Below are 22,844 nucleotides of genomic sequence, written 5' to 3'. Positions count from 1 at the left end.
CCATGTTTTTGCTTGCTTCTAAATCAGGGGTGTCCACCCTTGGCAACTTTAAGACTTATGGACTTCAACTCCCAGAATTCCTCAGCCAGGAAAGTTGCCAAGGTTGGACACCCCTGTTCTAAATTGCAATAGCACTTAGACTTATATACCGCTTCACGGTGCTTTACAGCCTTCGCTAAGCAGTTTAGTGGCATCATACAGGTAGTCCTCGACTTACGACCACAATTGAGCCCACATTTTCTGTTAAGTGATACATTTGTTCAGAGAGTTTTGCCCCATCTTACAACCTTTCTTGCCTCAATTAAGTGAATTGCTGCAGTTGATAAATTAGTAACTTATCAACGGTTAAGCGACTCTGACTTCCCCATTGACTTTGCTTGTCAGGTCACAAAAGGTGATCACATGACATTGGGACACTGTAACCGTCATAAATATGAAGCAATTGCGCAGCATCTGAATTTTGAGCACATGATCATGGGGATGCTGCAAAGATCGTAAGTATGAAAAATGGTCACAAGTCACTTTTTTCATTGCCGTTGTAACTTCAAAGGGTCACTAAATGAACTGTTGTGAGGACTACCTGTATTGCCCCCAACAATCGGTCCTCACTTTACTGATCTCAGAAGGATGGAAGGCTGAGTGACCCTCGAGCCGGTGAGAATCAAAATGCAGTCAGTCAGCAGAAGGAGCCTGCAATACTGTATTATAGCCACGTTATAACCACTTGACCACCATGGCTCTACATCAGGGCTGTCAAACTCGCAGGTTGTGGGCTGGATGCATTATATGCTGGCCATGCCCATGCCCAGTTTAGCGAAGTGGGGGGGAAAGTCACAATACATCACGTGATGCCCTGATGATACAAGTTTGACACCCCTACTCTAAATCGACTCATGGTGGGCAAAGGAGCTGTGTTTTGTGGAGAGGAAGACCAAGCACGGCAGGGATTACCCAGTGGGATATAGCTGCACAGGTTAGTATTAGGAAGAAGTGTCATGGACTTTACGGTAGCTTAGCGAAGCTTTCTTCCCCAACAGTTAAAGTAGAGTCCCGTGGCCAAATGAGAAGGGCAGCCCTGCAGCTGGTTCCAGGGAACCCAGAGGTGGCTGAGCTTCCAGAGAGACTTCCATCCCATATTAAGTGTTCTGAGGAGATTGCTTTGTTACTCGGTGGATAAATACTTCAGCTTAGACTGGCTCAGAGGTAAACTGGCACAAAGGTTGGGAGCGTTGTTGAGAGGATTTGTGAAAGCCAGGATATCCCAAATGTGCTTTTCCAAAAGGCAATTGGAGGTTTTTTTTTCCTTGAAAACGTTTCACTTCCTGTCCGAGAAGCTTCAGTTCTTTAGAACTGAAAAACCAAGTTTAGCTGCTTTTTGGAAAGCACCTCTAGGACAGCCATGATCTGGATGATTGAGAATCTCCATAGAAAGCCAATGTGGTATGCTGGTTAAATAGCGACACTCATCTTCTGGGTCCACTTAACTCACAGAAGTTTCATTGGTGACTTTGGGCTGGTTGCCCTGTTTACTTAACCTTCCTCAGGATGGGATGGAGGGAATAAATATAAGGGCACAGCAATTTCTTTAAAAAAAATTAAGTTGGCAAGCCATTTCAGGAACAAAGACGATATGTGGATGAGACAGGCAAGGATGCATTTAGGAATGCAATAAATTATGCACTATATTTCTCTGATTTTTATCCTGTAGGGCCAAAGAAAAAAATATCTGCTGTGAACTCTGCAGAGTGTCAGGAAGGGCACCAGCCAGTAAACGCTCCACTCCAGTTGCCCTGATTCTACCTAAAATAAATATATGTAAATAAAGTATATGTAAATAAACAAATGCCTTCTCTGTGACAAAGCAAATGTGCATTCCAAAGACCATTTCTCCTCTATGTTAACATTATATGACAATTACATAAGGGAGAGGTTAGTGAAGTTCAAAGTTTTCTACTTTTATGAGTCAACATAACCTTGACATTTAATATTAGTTTCTCTTGTGTTCTTATAACCTAATAATCTCATTAATTTCTTTTAAAATGTTACGCACATGTTGGTATGTTAAAAAGAACAAACTGAAACAGCATTGTAGTTTTTATTGGAGCAAGTTAAATACAGAAACAAACATTTAATTTTCTATTATTACAGAACTCTTCTTTTTGGGCCTTATTCTTTTTCTACGTAGGAAAATTGGAAAAATAAAATAGAGGACACGCTATCTGTTAATAGGATTGCTACAAAAGGTGTATTACGTTCACCTACAATTAATATACACTGGGTGCTTCAAGTTTGTATTTGTTTAGAAAAGAAATCACTTTTCTTGTCCTGGAGGTTTGGGGTGTGTGGAGTGGTTGGTGCTCTCTGAGCTTGGTTGTTTTCTTGCAGACATTTCATTATCAAACTAGATAACATTATCACTGCTAGAAAGGAGAGGGGTTGCTCTTGGTTTATATGTAAATGGCATGCCCTACAAATGCGGGAGTGTTATTTTTTTCTTTGTGGTTTGATTGTTTACTATTGTTTACTGTTTGTCAAGTGGTAAACAATACATTAATCAAGAAACTACTAACTCAAACAAGGGACTAGAAGGTTGCTCAAAATAATTGTACTCACTTCTGGAATCATGCTATATGGCTGCCCAAATCACACAGAGCTGCAGAAAATTCTGGATATCTTCAAAAGGTAAGTGTGTGGTGCTTGATGGGAGGGGGTGGAAGAGGCCCAAGCCCTGCGAGGACTTGGTGGGGGTAAAATAGGGGGAGTCTGTTAGTGTCTCTGCAATTGGTTGTAAAAGCAAATGACTGGAGGGGCACTGCAGCAGCTCTAACTTCAGGACCAGGTTGTAAGCAGCTTAAAGTGCTGTTTATAACATCCACTGTAACTTCAATCACTTAGCAACCAGTCATTAAGCAAGGACTATCAGTATTATGCACCTGGAAGGTACAATGCATGAAGAGGGTTACTCAAAGTACATAGCATGATACTGACATCTTAGTTCCTATTTTTTCAGGTCTTATGTTCGTTAGGATTGTATCAACTTTATTTCCCTGCACCTTATAAATTTAGTCTGCACAGTTATAAGTTAAATACTAAGGCGTGCCATTAACTTTCTGAAGTAAATGAGAAATCAAAATGAAAGTTCCCAATCTCTGATAGGAAGCTGTAACATACTTAAGCCTACTTTCAACACCAAGATCTCTCTAGAATTAATGTTTCCCAAGCAAAAAACTGCTTACTTTTTAGCATTTTCTAAGATGTTATAAACAGCATTTTTATTTTGCAATCATCATCTTAAGTTGGTAAATTGTAAGATTAGACCTAATGAAATTTATTAACACAAGGTTATTTTAGTGACCTTTAATGTTATAATTACAGAAACTGAGTCAAAAGCAGTATTCACTTCTCCAGTCATACGAGAAAGTGTTGCAAAGCTATAAACTTGTTTCATGTAAGTTAACTTACTTGGACTTACTATTTCTGTTTGGCTAGTCTTGGTATGTCTTACAGTAATTATCCACATTTCATTCACACATAGTATGATGAAGCATACCATTAAAATAAAACAAAAACCTTTGGGTTTTTTTTCCCCACACAGTTCTGTTATCAGAGAATTGACTGGGATTTATCCAAAGATGAAACCCAGAAGTTAAATTACTATTAAGCATTTTACAAAAGAAAAATGCCTTGCAAATAAATATTTAAAATAAATAAAAATAGAAGAAGTTAAACAAAAAAATGAACTGAAGAACTTTATTGACATCACAATACATTCAATAGCAATTTAAGAACATTACAGCTGAAAGAGAATGACATATTTCATAGCCTTAGGTAAGCACTACTGTTTTGAAAAATGTAAATACAAAGAATTCCTAGCAAGTACTTAACTCCGAGCAGTGTTTCCAAAAAATACAGCTATTTACAGATCTTTTCATTAAAAAAGGGTCAGCTTCCATCTACATAGCCACAACTGTAGCCTCTATAATGAGCCTCTATAATGAGACAAGCCCTTAAAAACTCATGGAATTTTAAAATCATTATGACTAGTGTCATATCATTCCTCAGCGTTTACGACGAGGAGTCATTGATCTGAAAAATAAAGAAAAAGTGGGGAAAATTAAAGGGAAAAGAATCATAAAAAGCATACACGTTAGGCTTAATAACTGTATTTCTTTTTTTTTAATCGATCAAAGGTATCTCCCCATCCCACCAGAAGGATAATCTACAGTTTAATTTGCAAAGTATTTATATATATATATATATATACACGTTGCAGGCAAGCATGATGAAGAATTGAAATATAAAGAAATATATAAATCAAGCAAAATACTTAAAAGAATACTACCTTGATCGTGATTTAGACTTGTGTTTGCGGCTTGCCTTCTTACCAGACCTTTGAGATTTCTCCATGGACCGTGACCGACTATGCTTTGATTTCTTCGGCTTCTTTTCTTTGCTGCTGCCTCGTGACTCAGAACTGCTCCTTGTACTAGATTCTGAACCTGAATGCTTTTTGCTCTCTTTGGTAGAACTTTTTTTGCTTTCCTGCCTTGAATCACGCCTTAACATTTTTGAAGACAAGGAATCTCTGCGAGAGAAAGTTCTTTCGCTATCTCTTTTTCTTTTTAATCTCTCTTCATGATTGCCAGTTTTACTGTCTTTGTCTTCTTTTCTCTGTTTCTCCCTGCGCTTTTCCTGATCTCGGTCCCTCTCCCTGTTCTTTTTTTTATCTTTCTCTATGCTCCTACTGCGTTCTTTTTTTCTTTCTTGAATTTTGCTATCGTGACTATGTTTGTGCCTGTTCCCACTTATGCTCCTGTGCTGATCTTCACTTTTATGCCTATCTCGACTCCCACTACAAGTGGAATGGCAGGTAAGTCTATCTCTTGAGTGACTATCACTTCTACGTCTCTCCCAGTTTCGGTCATGGGAAGGACTATGATTTCGTCGCCTCTCCCTTCTTTCTATACTCTTGTGTCTACTAGATCTCTGCCTTTCTCTTACCTTACCCCTGCTCCTGCTCCTTTCTCTTCTATTTCTATGTGAATAGCTCCTACTTCTGCTACGCCTAACTTTAGGTGACCTACTATGACTACGTCTTTTTTTTCTTTTGGGGGAGGAAGAATGTGTAGAGCTGCGACTGCTGCCTGAACTACTACTATAAGATGAACTACTAGCTGTGCTGCTACTGCTGCTACTGCTGCTACTTCTGCTATTATTACTTGAACTAGCACTACTTGAACTTTTTGACCTACTCCTTCCTACTCTCTCTTTCTCTTTAATCTCTTTTTTGGGTTCCGTGTCTGGTGTTATTTCTTTTGGAGACTTTTTCTTTTCACCAAATGCATCCTCCTCCTCAGCTTCTTTCACATCTTCTAGTGGTGAATTGTTGCCTTGCTCTTTACTGGCAAGTTCACTCATCTCTTTTGCAATTCTCTCATTTTGGAGCTTTTCTTCTGTAAAATATGTGCCAAAGAGAAATAGATCCCCAAATCATACAAATAAAGTGGAACCGATAACTATTCCTATTCTTCTGGCCAGTAACAATTTTAAGATAAAATGTGTAAGAATAGTAATTATTCCACAATTGTTCTGTGGCAGCAAAAATCACTGGAGAACATTCAACAGATGCAAGAAAAAAAAAACCTGATTTCCTACAATTAGTTTACCATAAGTGCAATAGCTTTGCTTGGGTATATAGTATATCACATAATAAATTAGGCCTTTCCAGACCATCTCATTAGGTGTTTGTGAAAGGCCTCTATGGATCAGTATGACTAAGGGATAAACCAAGCACATGGCATGGCAGGGCTATTTCAAGGCCTTATCTGTGCATGTGTGCGCAAAAGAGGCTTCTGCCCTAACCGCCTCATGAAATGCTACACGTAGAGTTAACATAGTAAGAGGTTAAAATATTCTGTATAAGCATAAGAGTCCCTCTCCCTATGCATATATACATACCTTCCAGCTGTTTCTCTAGCAGTAGTTGCTGTTCTCTCTCCTTCCTCCAAAATGCTTCTTGTTTTTGCCTGATTCTGTGTCGTAGTTCCTCATCATCAGTATCCGATGACTCAGAGCCTCTGTCACTCCTCTCATCGTCACTGTCTCCTGATCCATAACCACCCAGTCCACCTGCGTGCATAAAGCCTAGTCTATCACGAGGAAAGATTAATCCTGGTTCTTAATATTTCTGCAGGGCAAAGAGGAGTGCATATTGCCCATCTTTCACTTCTTCACTGAACAAGCCACTTATTCTGGAGGAAGTGCCAATGCTGGTTGACTGGAGTGTTCAAGGCCCACACATCTGACCTGCTGTTCAGTATCTGGTTTTACTTCATCCGGAATAGCTTGCCATGTTTTCCAGCAAGCAATCGCTAAGATTACATACTTTCTGCTCAATATGAGTAAAAAAGCTCTTTACAGAGCCAGTACCAAATGCTTAGAATACATCAGCAAGAAAATAGACTGTGAAGTGCATTGCCTAAGATCTGTCCTTCAAGATATCGTTACAGTGATTTCAGTCAGCTTCAATATCCAGGGCTTTAAAAAGTCCTAATGCCAATCAATTGTTCAGAAAAGACTGTACATTAAAAAGGTACAGATATGCAATAGGAATGGACTTCTCTTCCCCCAAAAGATAGATCTGAAAAACTGGTAGAAAGTAATCTTGAGCATCTGGTTCAGAAGCATTTTTACTTTCTTTCCCAGGTTCTTAATTTTAAAATTATTTTCCAAATACATTTAAACTAACAAAAGAATTCATCATAGTGGTCAAAATAATATATTTATTTAATGTCACAATAATATGACAGCATTATCAATGTTACACTGACATGCATAGTTTTTACACAATCTATTACAACATAGGATGCAATTCTGAATTTCATATCCAGCATGTTCTAATATCAAGCATTAGCTATGAGAATTCAAAATATGCATTTTGTTGTGTGGGATTTTTGGCAAGACAAAGTAGTAGATGTTATTGTGGTTTTTTTTTAATTTAAACATACACTAACACAGTAAAGTTTAAAAAAATAATACAAATCATTCAAGTCCATTGTATTTTAGATACCATATTAGATATCTGGCCAAAAACACCCAACCTTCAACCTCAGGGAAGGCTTGCACAGAAAGAGTACTACAGATTTCACAGATTTCAGTATAACTTTTGTGAGGTAAGTCCTAAGTTACTTGATGCTTGCCTAATGCATATTGGACAGTTTCACTCTTGTTTCAATACATATTTAGGAATGCAAGTGACAGCTCTCCCCATTAAGTCCCTCTCAAAAATCAGGAGCATACTTACCAAGTCCAGTGAGGGAAGCCAATGCACTGGACTGTGCCAGCTGTTTTGCAGGAGCTTTGTATCACATCAACAACAGGAACAACATGTTAACACAAATAGCCACGTTTTCATAGTCATGAGTGTCTATGGTATTGTTAAATCTACTACTATTGCTGTTTTGTGGAGGAGAGAAAAAACATTAAACACGTATCATCCATTGAAAGCCCAGTAATTTCTGGCCATGATTGTTTAGAAATTTAAACTGTAAATTAATAATGGATACAATTAAAAAGGCAGTTCTTTAGAGTAAGGTATTAACAGAGTAATACATTTTACCTACAGTCAGTATATTAATTTATTCAGAGTTATATGAAATAAGGTTACTTTTTTTTTTAAAAAAAAAAGCTGAATAGCAGGATCACAAAAAAAATTAATTATACAAGTTTGACTTATTGGAATTTTTTTTCTCATCTAAATTTCAACTAGAAAATTCTATTTAAAAACACAATTTTAAAAAATTTAAATTGAAAAAATTAAATATTTAATGCTATAAACTACGCAGAACAACAATATATTATTACAAATGCATTTTTGGAACTTTACATTTAAATTATTTTAGATACAGATATTATATATGAATATATGCTTATATACTTTAAACTATTACAAAACATGAACAAGGACAATTAATGAACCTATTAGAAGCCTAAACATACCTTTTATTGCTTTACGATGGACATCTTTAGCCACATAATAAATTTCTTCATTGGTGACATCTAGGAGAATTTCTGTCAGCAACATTTTTGTCAGCAACATCTGAACAAATTTAAAGATAAACATTCATTCAGATGCTACCCCAATTCAAGGCATCTCACTTCTTGAAAAAGAAATAGCAAAGGATTGGCAACAGTAAGAGAAACAGCATATTTATGCCAACAATGTTTATATGGCATCCTATGCAAAAATATCAAGTAAAAAAATGTTCCACAGTAAACCCTAATTGTAGCAGATTTCAATTTAACACATTTTGATGCAACAGGTGTATCAGCACACCAATAAAAATTCAATTTAGCAACAGTTGCTTGATGTCTCCATTAGAATAATTTGACTAAAGAACAGCTTTTCTGAATATCTAAGGATGAAACCTTTAACTGATTTGTTATTTCAATAATGGTTAACAATAAAACCCTTCCTAGTTAAGATTAAATATATTTCTTTCAAATTACAAATTTATCATTAAATTTTATCAATTAAGTTAAAAAAAATTAGAATGTAATAATGAATTATTTTTTCTTAACTATGGCTCCTACTATATTAACAGTCAAATGTATGGCAAATACAGTAATCCAAAAATGAATTGTACCATCTGATAATCCTTTTCTTCCTCTGTCATTTCTGGTTCACTCTGCTCCTCATGAGCAGTTGGAGATGGACTTCTCGTGACTTTTCCACTACTTATAGCCTCTACATTATCAAAATCTTCTTCTTCATCACTATCCTATAAAACAAGAAATACAACTCTTCAACAAGGAACTTTCATATTTGAAATGTTGACTATTCACACTGACAAAATTTAAAAAGATATTGATGCAAAAGGAAATTTCAAGGTTAAGGTCTATTTTGCATGATCAAGACTGCCTGACATATTCTATCATTTTGCCAAAACAAAACCAGTATTTTGGGCAGGAAATACCCATTTTAACCTTGCAGTTAAAATTACCCATCTGCTTTAGAAGACTGTCAAATAGGAAAAGTATGGACAAACACCTTTGCTACCAACACTGTTGGTAAAATACAACTTTATTTTCCAAAAAAAAATATATTAAAATGAAGTATTTTAAAAATATGTAAACTTGTTCAGGAACTTTCCCACTTACAAATTTACTTTTCTGTGGTAACCGAGGTCCATCCTCTTCTCCTGGTTCCGTAATTTCCTTCTTTTCCTTTTTAGACAGTTGAGAACGCTGCTGTTCCATTCTCTCTTTTTCTAGTTTCTTCTGTTTTTCCCTTTCCATCTTCTCTAAGCCCTCACGAATCCAAGCAGGTAGAGTTCTACGTTTAACAGCATCTACAGCATCATAAAATAAATTACTTAATAAATGCATACTTTCTGAGCCCTATAAGGATTTTGAAAAGCTAACAGTCTCTTATAAGCTTCATAATTCTTTCCATGGGCCATATTGGAGAACATTTGTTAGGCTGTAGCTGAAGGTCCATAAAGTTGCTCTATTTAAGATGAAGCACAGATAAATGAAATTGAGTACAGTATGCCTAACTCAATTACAGGCCGTGAAACCCAGCAACCAACAACTTGTATTTTTAAAATGTGTGTATCACATACATTAAATTAAATATACTGAAGACATACCAATTTGAGGAGGTTCCTGTTTCACAGGCAATGTGATTGGTGATCTCTGGCGATCTCTAAATGCTGGCCTTTCCCTTCGATTCTGAGGAGGCGCAGGAGGTGCTGGAGGTCCTGGGGGCCCTGGCGGTCCAGGCTGCCAATAAGGTGGATGAAACCCACCTTGAGGTGGACCAAAAGTGGTCCCATGCTGAAAAAGTAATGTTCATTTTTCTTTAACTCAATGCTACAGATTCCCCTAACAGTTTCTCAGTAAAAAGGTGAAATGGGATAGAAAAGAAAAGAAAAGAAAAGAGAAAAAGAAAAGGGCTTGATCACTGTATAGAATATTTCTTGTTTCTACTAGAGTCCAGAGTACTTTAGGGAGAATGCAAAGATTAATGAAACAAAAAAAGGATTTTTACCATTTAAAAAGTAATTTTGTAAAAGAGAAGCCCATGCTGTATTACACTATGACATTAGAAAGCACACTGTTTTAAAAACAATATATAATATGGAGCTGGAATCTTCCAATGAGGAAATAGAGGCCCAAAAGATCTATAGGAACATAAATTATTTTTTATTTTATTGGAGGTTTGGCATTTATTAGTAGGCCATCAGGATATACCTAATATTCTCATGTTACGTTTCTGAAGTAATTTCAACAGAGAAGGGAAATTAAATCATGTGCTAATGAGCATATGATACTATATAGCTTTTCTATTATATAAATGAATTATTATCAGGCATTTGCAGGATAACAAAGGCTATGTGCTATCTCCACTTCTCTTCTCCCCATATACCAATGACTGCATATCAAACGATCCATCTGTTAAAATACTGAAGTTTGCTGATGACACAACAGTGATTGGTCTCATTCGAGACAACGATGAATCTGCATACAGACAGGTTATACAACTTGCCTCGTGGTGTAACCAGAACAATCTGGAACTGAACACACTCAAAACCGTAGAAATAGTGGTAGATTTTAGAAGAAACCCTCCCATACTACCACCTCTTACAATACTTGACAATACAGTATTAACAGTAGAGACCTTCAAATTTCTAGGTTCTACTATATCACATGACCTAAAATGGACACCATCAAAACATCAAAAATGTCATCATAAAAACACAACAAAGAATGTTCCTTCTGTGTCACTCAGAAAGCTCAAACTGCCCAAGAAGCTGCTGATACAGTTCTACAGAGGAATTATTGAGTCTATCATCTGCACCTCTATAACTGTCTGGTTTGGTTCTGCAACCCAACAGGACAGACACAGACTTCAGAGGATAATTAGGACTGCAGAAAAAACAATTACTACCCACCTGCCTTCAGTTGAGGACCTGTATACTGCACAAATCAAAAAGAGGGCTGTGAAAATATTTACAGACCCCTCACATCCCGGACATAAACTGTTTCAACTCCTTCCCTCAAAATGATGTTATAGAGCACTGCACACCAGAACAACTAGACCCAAGGACAGTTTTTTCCCGAAAGCCATCACTCTGCTAAACAAATAATTCCCTCAACACTGTTCAACTATTTATAAAGTGTGCGCTACTATTTCTGTTAATCTTCTCATCACTCCTTATCACCCATCCCCTCCCACTTGTGATTGTAGACTGTAATTTTGTCGCTTGTATCCTTACGATTTATATTGACTGTTTCCTAGTATGATTTGATTGTTGATTGTAACCTATGACTATCATTAAGTATTGTACGTTATGATTCTTGATTCTTAACGAATGTATCTTTTCTTTATGTATACCAAGACAAATTCCTTGTGTGTCCAATACACTTGGCCAATATTCTATTCTATTCTATTCTATTCTATTCTATTCTATTCTATTCTATTCTATTCTATTCTGTCAAATGCTTATGATCAATTCTCACTTCTTAAGCAAAAATTATTTGACATATTTAAGTAAGTAAATAACCTCTTTATGGTTAAACAGTATGGTTAACATCGATTGTCAAATACTCAATTTACAATGCTGATCATAAAGAACATGATGTACATGAATGAAGCACATTGGTTTTTTTCTTTTAATGAAAGATAATTGAGTAAGAAAACTGCCCATACTGTTTTTAAAGGATTTGCATGATCAAGCAATTTCTGTCTTGCTCTTAAATATTTGCATATTACTGAAATCTCAGTATAATAATTTTCAGAGTATGTGTGGATCCTTTTAAACATGAATTGTGATTTCAGGAAATAAAATCAATGCATTATCAGAAATAAAACCATCTAATGTTTTCCTAATGATTTGGGATTTTCTCTTATAGGTTTTAAGTGCTATCAGCACTTCTGGAAATGTAGATTTAAGAAATGAATTCATTTCAGTTGAATATTGTTACTATTAAAAGAAAAGCTGCTACAAAAAGCTAGTCAATCATGTTATTGTTTCATCTTCCCCAAATTATATCTAATTGTTAGTATGTATAGCCTTCATCAATTGTGTCTTCAATCTCAGTTCCATTAATACAGGGGTGTCAAACTCGTGTCATCACGTGACATATCGTGACTTTTTTCCCCTTCGCTAAACTGGGTATGGGCGTAGCCAAAGCATGACACATCCGGCCCACAGGCCACAAGTTTGACAGCCCTGCATTAATATGTCAATGTGGGTATATGGGATGGGATATACTTTATTCAAAAGTTCAGATGACCAAACTACCAAATAAATTATAGTTTGCAATTTTTAACAAATTATATAAGGACATAAAAAGCTAACTTATTATGAACAGTCCCTTCACTTATTTTGTACATATCTATTAAATGTAACATCAAAACTTAATATAGCACTAACACATAATTGAGAAAAATGTAGCCATACCTTGTGCTCCTGAAACAATACACTTAATGCTAAGTCGTACCAAGGACTCCATTCAGATGTAATATCCAGAAACATGCAGATACCAGATGTGCAGAAATTCTCATGCCCCGCCCTCCTTTCTATCTAGAGACTAATTCTCTGCTTTCACCAAAATGAATGGGAATGCCTAGGTATATAACAGTGCTCCAGTGTGCTTTTTAACTAACTAGCCCAAAACAGATGAATTAAATAAAACTATATTCTACAGTTCTGATTTAACTACAATTTTAGAGTGGCTAAAGGTGTATGCATCATGATTTTATACAACATTTACCTTTAAGTTAGCCTTTGTATTCTTTATACATAATTTTACAATACTTTATAAAAGTATTATTTATTCAGAGAATTAATAGGGAGAATCTCAACATATTTTATTTACTTAGTTTAGTAATAAGTAATCACATCCTTGTGATGTTAATATTTTTTTCCTTTCTCCTTTACAAAACATGAATCTGTTTTATATAAACACAGCTATCCTTTATATACTTTTAATATATAAATATCACATGGGGAGTTTAAAAGCAAGAAAAGCAAAAAAAAAAAAACACATACACCCAAAAAACTGAGTAAAAAGTATAAAAGCAGATAAAAGGAATTATCATGTAAATAAAATGTACATTTGCCTGCAGCTGAACTTTCATAAGTAATCCCAAATAGAACACATCACACTAATCCAGTGTAGCTCAACATATGTACAGTATCACAGCCAATCTGATAAAGAATACAGATGGTAGAACAACTAGTTGAGCTGGGTAAAAGCTTGCAAACAAATCTATTTTAATGAACAAGTAAACTCTGTAGAAATCTGCTTTAGAGCAATGCTGCTGGAACTCCACATGCTTATATTAAAATAACAAATGTTTCACCTGATAGTCAAACTGGTTCACTGGCCCCATTGCAAAGTTATCAGGTGGTGGTCCCCCAAAGTTGTGATTATTTTGATTAAATATATGCCTGCTGTCAGGGGCAAATTCCCCACTGTCCTGACTGTTACTGTCTTCAGATGGAGGAACAATATCCATTGATCCAGGGGCTGGAGGAATCCATGGCTGATCTGGAGGCGGATGAGGCGGCTGGTGGGGCATGTTCCATTCTGTTTTGATGTCGTAACAAAAAAGTTAATCATTTTAATCAGGTTGTATTGATTTTTAAAATGAAGGATGTATCATTAAACATTTCTGGTTTCTATTTTTGTATGAATCCAAACTATTTTTAGTAGTTCTTTGTATGAATAGTATTTAAGCAAATCACATCTATTACAGGGAAAGTCTATATTATATCAGCTAATTTTTCCCCTCAATCTGGCCTTTCAGATCTGAAATGCAATTTTAAGGATCTCCATCATCGAAGAAAATATTGATGTCAAATAAAATGGATGGGAGCTACACAAGCTATGTAATAATACATTTATTAATGTTTAAGTTATACAAAATTCTTGTTTCTGATGGCTAAACTAATACAATATCCCTCTGGAAAATAATTACTTATGTCAGCATCTCCAGCTATTGTGGTTTATCACTTTCAGCATCCCCAGTGCATGTAACCAATGACAATTCTGGATATGGCTGACAAAGTAGTTCAATGAATCTAGAAAGCACTTGCTAAGGATCAACTCTAGTTGAAAAAAGAGGCCAAAAGGAATGTCATTTTTTATAGGAACTGGTTATCTTACACAGCAGAAATTGATGACTTTATGGTAGTACTCCATGTTTCTGAAGTCCAATTCACAAGAGTCCTAGCAAGTATAGTGAAATAATAATGGATATCAGAAATTGAAGTTCAATCGTGCTTGTGAAGCCACAATTTTTTCATCTATGTTACAGAATATGGACATATTTAAAATTTTACAGTAGTAAGACCAGTTGCAACAACATCACAATATTTAAAATAAATATTTTGTCTTCTTCCAGTGGATACTTTGAAAAACATGTTCTATAAGTTTGTAGTATAATTAACCTCAAAATGGCAAAAAGTCAAGAGGAACTGTGTTGAATGCTAAGATGTCAATGCAGGCATAAACAGCCCAAAGCGAACAAGCCCAGTTTTTGCAACTTTCTTTAAAAGGATGCAGGTTATTTGTATAAGATAAATCATAAACATGACAATGTGCAACTTGTCTAAAACAAGGAGAACTATGGCTGATCCAGTGAAAAACTTCCTCACATCTGTGTCCAACATAAATTGATATTATGCTCAATTGAAAGTGAACTACTCAAAAAGTGAACTATTATTTCAAAAATACTTGCCAGGGCTCCGGCAGTTACCCCCATTTAAATCGTGAGTCTCGAGTCAAACTTCCAAAACTTAAAAAGGATTTATTGTGAGTTAACATGCCAGCACTGCCTGGGTGTATTGTAATTCATATGCTCCGGTGGGATACATCCATAGCCAAGAGTCATCAATCATGCTCTCCTTAGAATGTTGCGGCAGAAACATCAATCACCTAGTTATTATCTTTGAAAACATTTATGGAATGAAGTTTTGGTTTTGCAAGCTGCTACGCTGCTCCCCCCCCAACTTTCTGTTGGCAACTCTAAAGAGACCATAGAAATATTTTATGAGTTGACAATACTATTATCTCAAAATGTATTTTAAAAAATTGATTCAATTGCTTATCGCAACCTTTTTACAGTACGTATATTCCTTTATCAAGGGTAAGTTCTGCTATAAATTTCTGTTAAATTAAAAAACCTATGAATATTCTTTACTTTCACTCAGAGAGGTAATTTTTTTTTGTTTTTTTACTCAAGCAGCAGAAATTGTATCAATGAAAGCTATTCTAAAATGCTTTTGGGAGCAAGCACTGAACCGAATAAAATTGTTGGGGAACTATGGATATAATTTGGTCCTGTTGGTTTATTGCCAGTTCTTTTCAATTTTTATGCCTGTCTATACAACTTTGAATTTATTTAACCTTTCTAATTAACGTACTTAATGTTACAAAGCTTGATTTTCAAAGCATCTAGATTATTTTCCGATCACAATCTTAAGTGATATATGAAGTCTGAGGCAGAGAAATCCAGAAAATATCATATATCGCTACAAGCAACAGTTACTTGGGAGAATCAATACTTCTTGTCTTTCCCATAAAAGAAATTTTTGTCCTAACTCAATCCTGCCCAGTATTGATGAATTTTGCAAACTAAATCAGATTTAATTTCTTGCTCTTGTAAGAACTGTACCCACAACTAGGAAGATTCCAAATGCAGTGGGGGGAAAGGATCAACTACATACCTGGTTGCCACATCCTGTTGAAATTTGGATCATTCTGAAAATTACCATGGTTGTTTGGACCAGGTTCCATTCCTGTCATCTCCTGGCCATTTGGCATCATTCCTTGCTGTTCTACCACACTCTGTTGCCCCGACGCTTCCCGCTGAGCAATCCATGCCTGAGCTAATGCAGCCCAGTCAATTTGGCCTAGAAACAGAATTAGATTTTCGATATATAGATTTCCACAGCACAACCAAGAATTGAATTTTATTCATACTCCATTAATAAAATCTGCATCATTTATGACTATATTTTGGAGGCCTCTAACATTGATACAATACCCCATACAGCAATTCTCCACTGACCTAATGAGAAATGTGAGCTTTCCTGGATTAAGAACTTATTACTGAAAAAATATTAAAAGCTTTGCATCTCAATCCTGAACATGGATCAGTTTCAGTGTGTTTTAAAAATTTAAGCACCTATATGAACATTCATGTATAAACTGATTTGCCATGGGAGTGAATTAATGAGAGATCAAGAAAGAGAGATCACTGACACAGATGAGCCTTTTCTTCTTACTCTTCTACAAAACACTACTTCTGAAAGAAATAATTGTAATACTCAGGCAAACAGAGTATTGGCTTGTTGCAACAATGTAACAATTAACAGAACTGGAACACTGGCCTCAAGTTAGTACATCCAGATCTGCCCGATACCATGAATATATATAGACTATTCTTTTCTACTTTGTTTTATAAAAGAATAAAAAGCCATTAACAACATAACAGAAACATGGCATAGGCATATAAAGGAAAAGGCATGAATGTAGCTGGTTTGGATAAATAAATCACATTTTAAAGAAAAGGTAGAAATCCCATCCCTTGCAGTGGATGGGGCCAACATTTCTTAAGGGTATGGGGATTTTAAATAGCAAAATGGGTGACTCAAGCTTCTCAAGGTATAAGATTGCTCCTTTTTGCCCCTTTACCCTATCACCTATAAATAAAAGGGCAAAAAAGAGGAACCCCCCAATTCCAGAGGTGAGTCATAACATTATTGAATATATTCAAGTCTCAGAAATCAATTTTTTTAAAAAAAACATCAGTAAAGCTCCTACCACAAGAAAGTTACACACCTCATCTTAAAGGAAGAGCTCGTTAAGTTTTTACCATCAAACCTCTCTCTTAATGTAATCTTAACATACACACCTTCACTAAAAATCCAAACACCTAACTGAACATAATGAACTATGAAAACATTACAATGAAACTTTAAGGAAGGTGGGTTTATTCTAACAGTATAATGAAAAGGTGCTTCATACCTCTTCTGGGTTCAGTCACCTCGCTTTGTGAACAATTCTGTCTTAAAGGGTAAGAATCAAAGAGCAAGAAACTCTTTTAACCAGCTTCTCCCTGTATTATTTTGCATATTACTGCTGAAGGAGAAGCATGCATTCAAGCAAAATACTGAACAATTTAAAATTTGTTTGAGGACTGCACTATAAAATGAAGAATACCCCAAATTTAAAACAAATTTTAAATCGTTCGGTATTTTGCCAAATGCGTGCTTCTCCTTCAACAGTAATATGCAAAATATTAGCAAGTTGGGAAATGCTCGTTGGAAGATGTTGTTTAAGAATGTAAATTAAGGCATACTGGGATAGGGAACAAATCATTAGCTCAGCACATATTGCTGTTTACCAGCATTTTCTCTTATTCACTTAAGAGTCTAAAGGAGTATTTACAAGCAATATAGAAGCAACTTGTAACAACTTTCAAAAGATTGTAAACACTAAAGAACAGTTTGTTGGGCTTTGAACTAACAGGTTTCTTTTTTTGTGAACTCATCTTTTGTAGCAATCTTTTCTGTGAATGAAATAGTAATATTCTAACCCAGTTTATAAAATGTGGATTAATATCTTAACTTTAATGCTGAAGGCACTGCTATTTACTTACTTGGATCTTGCTGATGCTGAAATGACTGCATCCATTGTTGCTGATTCAAAGGCCACTGTTGCCAAGGCTGCCCACCTTGATCCCACATCTTTAATTATTTATATGTTCTCTGCTGGAGTAAAAATAACATTTCAAATTTGAGTACAAGCTTCACTTTAAGCCTTCACTTTAAACTGTGTACAGTGATATCCAACCTTTTCCAAACTACCCATTCAAAGCTATCCAAACCTTGTTCCAAAAGATTTTTTGTGATATTCTTATAATCAAAACATTCCACGGAAACTATATAGGGTTTCCCTGAAATTTGCAACATCAAATAAAAAAAATTGAATGTAAGTATTTTCCATTCTGATTACAAAAAATTGTCTATCAAATGTAAAGTGCTACAAGATCTGCTATCCTGGGTTGACCTTCAGAATTTAAAAGCCACAAAATTTAGTTTCCAATTATTTTGATTTTCTGCTATATTTTTAAACAGTCATCATTCATACAAAAATCTTTGGAAAACAGGGGTAAATGAAATAAATGGGGGAAAAAGCCTTATTTACTGGTGCTAAGAATTTCAACTATACTTTTCTTTGAGTCACACCATTTAGCTTAATGGCCTTATAAATCATAAAAACAAATCTGATAACCACAAAGCAGATAATCACTGTTAGAAAATTATGTTCTCCTCTCTTCACATGGTTCCTATGCAGATTACACAACTCTGAACAATGCTACATCACATTATATACAGTATAAAAGTTTAATTTTCAATCCCTTTGCACCATTAAATACTGCATTCAGACTATATGAAATGCAATGCTTTATTTTGTATACAGATTTTTCTAGCAAACAGGCATAAATCTGCAAAGTTATCCTAATCATAATCTTTCTTACAAATTTTATTATTGTTGTTATTTTTAATAATGATGATAGATTTAAGCGCCCTGTGGGCCGGATTCGGCCCACAGGCCTTCAGTTAGACATCCCTGCCTTAGTTGATGCTATTGTCATTTATGACATTTGTCTTAGCCACTGGTTCAACATATCATAATGTTTCTTTACAAAAAAATAACAATAAAGTTAATATAAAATGCCTTCAGTTTACTGAACATTGGATGGAAGTATGGTAAATAAAATTTATAAGCTCAAAAACTTCTTAAGTACCGCATACATATTTTCCTAACGTAGTATAATCAGGAAACTTCAAAAATAATGACAGATTCATGCAAAAGCATCAATGAATCTAAAACAAATACAGGTAATCCTCGAATCACAACAGTTCATTTAGTGATCGTCTGAAGTTACAAGAGCTGTGAAAAAAGTGACATGACCATTTTTTATGCTTACACCCATCACACACACAGCATCACCATGGCCATGTGATCACAATTTGAAGTCTTGGCAATTGGTGCATATTTATGACAGTTGCAGGATCCCGTCGTCAACTTGGATATGATCATCTTTTGCAACCTTCTGACCAGCAAAGTCAATGGGGAGGCCAGATTCACATAACAACTGTGTTACTAACTTTACAACTGTAGTGATTTACTTAACAACTGTGGCAAGAATGGTCATAAAATGGGGCAAAATTCACTCATTTAGCAACAGAAATTTTGGGCTCAAATGTGGTAAGTTGAGGACTACCTGTATTTCTGATTTAGTTTAGAAATTGAAAGTTAAAAAATAGTCCCCTCCACCAGAAATTAGCATCTCTCTGTATTCCTATTAAGCATTATTTTAAGAACATATTCTGAGAAGTATACAGTCTGAAATATGATATGAAAATGGCATTACATTACAAAGGTGTATGACTTGGATATCTGCAATAATACATCTAATTATGCTGCTTTTGTTTACAACACCAACACTTCTGAAAGTAAGTTGATCAGGGTTATTTATTCCACTAAAATGACAAATCTCTGTTAGTCACCTGGAGCCCACAAGGAAAAAGCAGGGGGACCTAATCTAGAGAGACAACCAAACCAATGGTTGCTTTTCTCATCAGAGCTGCTTTCGTTACCTTTGGTATAACCAAAGTGAGGTTATCACTCTTTTTCAGTAGCTGTGGGTTGGAAGTGGGTTGAAATGGCACAACTCCGTGAACTGGGGCAGACAGAATCCCACTCTACATTTTGAAACCAAAATCCAGACCCACAGCAGTTCTATTGTTTCATATCGATGCCCCATTACATTCAGCAAACTACTTCCAATAAACCTGATCTTTCTGCACAGTCCAGAAACATTAACACAAAGATAACAGCTCTTTTTATTGGACGCCAGGCACCCCTCTATCCAGAATTTCAAGTACTATTTTAATCATTTGTGGGCAAGGGCATCCTATTAAAACTGGAAACAGCCTCCTTCTGAATTAACACCCACAGGGTTAGACTAACCACACCATACAAATTCTTTTCTTTCCCATTGCGAGAGTAATACAAGGCACGCACACACACACACATCCCTTTCCCCCATCTCCTAGCTTTCAGCAATATCGTACAAGGTCGGCCCAGCATGTTTACAACATAATGTGAGCGGGCGCCTGGCTCTTGGCCTTCTCACGTGGCAACCATAGCAACAGAACTAAGCTGTCGCCCCAAGTGTCAATCCAGGCTATTTATCCCGTTGAGATTAGGGGGCCTCAACGCAGGCGCACACAAGCCTCGTCATGAGCCCAACCTCAGCCCACCGCCGCCTGGATAGTCCAGCAAGAGCAAGATCAGGGCGCATGCGCACAACGGGGTCGAGTTTTTTTCCTTTCCCCCCTATCCCCGCCCCTCCCCCCCCCCGTTAGAGTACCGCGAATGTGCCTGCTAGGAAACGATCCGCCATCCAGGAGAAGCGAAGTAGACTAGCGCCCCGCCCCGGGTTCTTAATCCGAACCCAGAGCACCAGCCTTGCATTTTCTTCCCCACCCTCTTTGCCTCGCCGCAGCGAGCTCCGCCTGGTCGGAATTCAGCACCGAACCCAAATGATGGTGGAAGGATAATCAACTGTCCAGCCGGCTTCCGCCTGTTCTCAAACGCGGCCGCTACGCAGGCAGTTACTTACCCCGCCCGCGCCTTTTGCGCTGACCGGTAACACTCGCAGCACTTCGGCTGCCCCCGTCACTCCGGTTAGCTTTGCGTTAACCACACAAAATGGCGCCCGCTGTCACTCACCCGGAACAGCAGGCTTACGTCACTGCAACCCGGCGGAGAAAAGTCTATCGGCCATCTTAAGTTAGGGCGGAGGCGTTTGACCGACAGACGTCTGGAGGGGGTTCCAACTGCCCCACTAAGGTTGGCAGCAGCTGATGGGAGTGATAATACAAACGTCTGGGAAACTTACTCAGTCATGGCTCTAGAATCTCCGAGGGTTAGAAAGAAGAGTCTTTTTCAATTGACAGTTTTATGGTAGGAATTGTTTTGTTTGCCAACAAGCGAAAGTTTCGCGCAAGCGCCTGGCTGAAAGTGTTCTGTGCGCGCCATTATTATCGAGGACGTGGAGCCGCTTATTGACGTATGCGTAATGCTTCAGTGGTTTAGCCAGTACCTTCGAAATTTCGCTTGCTTGTTTGATTCCGATCTGGACTACAGTCTTCCGCGCTTTTAAAAAGAGTTAAATACCGGCTGCAAGAATCTGCACATCCGTTATATAGCAGCAGAGAGACACGTTTTTGTTGCCATCGTCTGGTCGTCCGAATTTTAGCACATTTCCTGGATGCCACTAGGTGATGCTGTTTCATGGAATGGACCCAGAGCATGCCCCTCTGCCAGGACGAAGAGAAATAATTGGAGAAAAGTTGTCCTGCAATAATTTGGCATTGTACTACAAGCAGCTTTTTAAACGGCAACCAGCACTTTGAATTACATATGGAAGCTTATAAGCTACTAGTCAGAGGTGGTATTCAGCAGGTTCTGACCAGTTCTGGAGAACCGGTAGCGGAAATTTTGAGTAGTTCATAGAACCAGCAAATACTATCTCTGTCTGGAGATTTTACAGTATCCTTCCCCTGCCATGCCCACCAAGCCACACCCCAGAACCGGTAGTAAAAAATTTTGACTCCCACCACTGCTACTAGTAAAGTGCTGCTACATGGGTGCACCAGAGTGCTTTCATAACTACTGACTACTGTATTTCAGATCAATTGCAGCTTCTACATGGTATTTCAAGGTTAATCTAATATACAGTATAATCCTGCCAGGGGGTTACTAGGCAATGCAGATGGATGACTTCACCTGGAGAGTTTGTGTAGGTATTCAATAGTTCAGAAAGTTCAGAAAGTGTAGGGGCCTGAGAAACCCCACAGAATAGATGCTTGGAGCACATTTTCTCCTTTATCTACCAGCACTAACTGGAAATGTCCTGGAAGAAAGGAAAACCACTACAACACCATGCCTCCCATTCCTAATCTGTAGTACTAGTCCAGAGGTGTATAGTGATTGATTGTATCAAAGATGGATGAGAAATCAAGGAAGGCCAGGATGGATTGTACCACCTCATCCCAATCCTACCACAGGCCTTCTATAACTACAATCAATGCTATCCAGATAATCCATTTCATCCATAGCCCCCTGTAACTACAAGCCAATCAATTTCCCTCAAACTTCCATTTTCTTGGGACTAACAGTTATCATCCCGGATAGCTATGTCAGTCACCTCCAAGAGACCTCCACAGCAAATCTGAATGATTTTATCCAACAGACACCTAGATTAGTTTTTATGGCAGCCCTGTAGATCTTCCTCCATTCTCTACTTCCCAAGAGGGATTGTGTTACTCTAATGTCTATCTCCAGATGGAATCAGAATAGAAAAACTACATTTTGCTGTTCTATAACCATGAGGTAGTCTTATCTGTTTTAAAACTGATTCACTTGTTTTCCGTCAGTGGCTCTGTGGGATCTACAGAGGTCACACAAGCACAATTTTATTAAAGTCCTTAGCTGCTCTTTCATTCCAGATAGCAACAAAGGCCTCAGATGTACCCAATCCAAGCTTCTTTTAAACCTGTAGAGATTATCAGGTGCCTGAGACAGACAAATTTAACGGGCCTTCCTCCCTGTGCCAAGCAGTGTTTGAGCGGAACTCTAAAATAAATTATCTGACCACCAGAATGAATTGTTGTCATTTCCCAATTCCAGTTCATAGCACTGTGCCCCGAAACAGGTTTACATAAGAAGGGTTTCCTTCACTGACAGGT

The 22,844-nt window shown here is 37.0% G+C and overlaps 1 protein-coding gene across 5 annotated transcripts; it reads right to left on the bottom strand.

The window, feature by feature from the left end:
• Nucleotides 1-3,736: 3,736 nt before the first annotated feature.
• On the bottom strand, nt 3,737-20,833 carry PNISR (PNN interacting serine and arginine rich protein). 5 transcript variants are annotated; one of them, XM_026726678.2, is made up of 12 exons: nt 20,714-20,833; nt 17,678-17,789; nt 15,741-15,926; nt 13,373-13,599; nt 9,651-9,837; nt 9,160-9,350; nt 8,646-8,780; nt 7,999-8,098; nt 7,304-7,357; nt 5,959-6,129; nt 4,343-5,453; nt 3,737-4,086 (listed from the first exon to the last, which is right to left on the bottom strand). In XM_026726678.2, exons 2-12 carry the CDS (start codon nt 17,763-17,765, stop codon nt 4,059-4,061), a joined length of 2,478 nt encoding a protein of 825 aa, XP_026582463.1. In that variant the 5' UTR covers nt 17,766-17,789; nt 20,714-20,833; the 3' UTR covers nt 3,737-4,058. The 5 variants fall into 5 exon arrangements, with proteins under 5 accessions (XP_026582463.1, XP_026582464.1, XP_087769946.1 ...); XM_026726679.2 differs by having other exon boundaries at nt 17,678-17,786; nt 20,714-20,825; XM_087913820.1 differs by having other exon boundaries at nt 20,462-20,722.
• Between the last annotated feature and the right edge of the window lie 2,011 nt (nt 20,834-22,844).

The sequence above is a fragment of the Pseudonaja textilis genome, chromosome 1 (genome assembly GCF_049901715.1).
Source record: "Pseudonaja textilis isolate UNSWEBS1 chromosome 1, rPseTex1.2, whole genome shotgun sequence".
Classification (NCBI taxonomy): Eukaryota; Metazoa; Chordata; class Lepidosauria; order Squamata; family Elapidae; genus Pseudonaja; species Pseudonaja textilis.
This window is presented reverse-complemented; position numbering and strand designations above follow the sequence as displayed.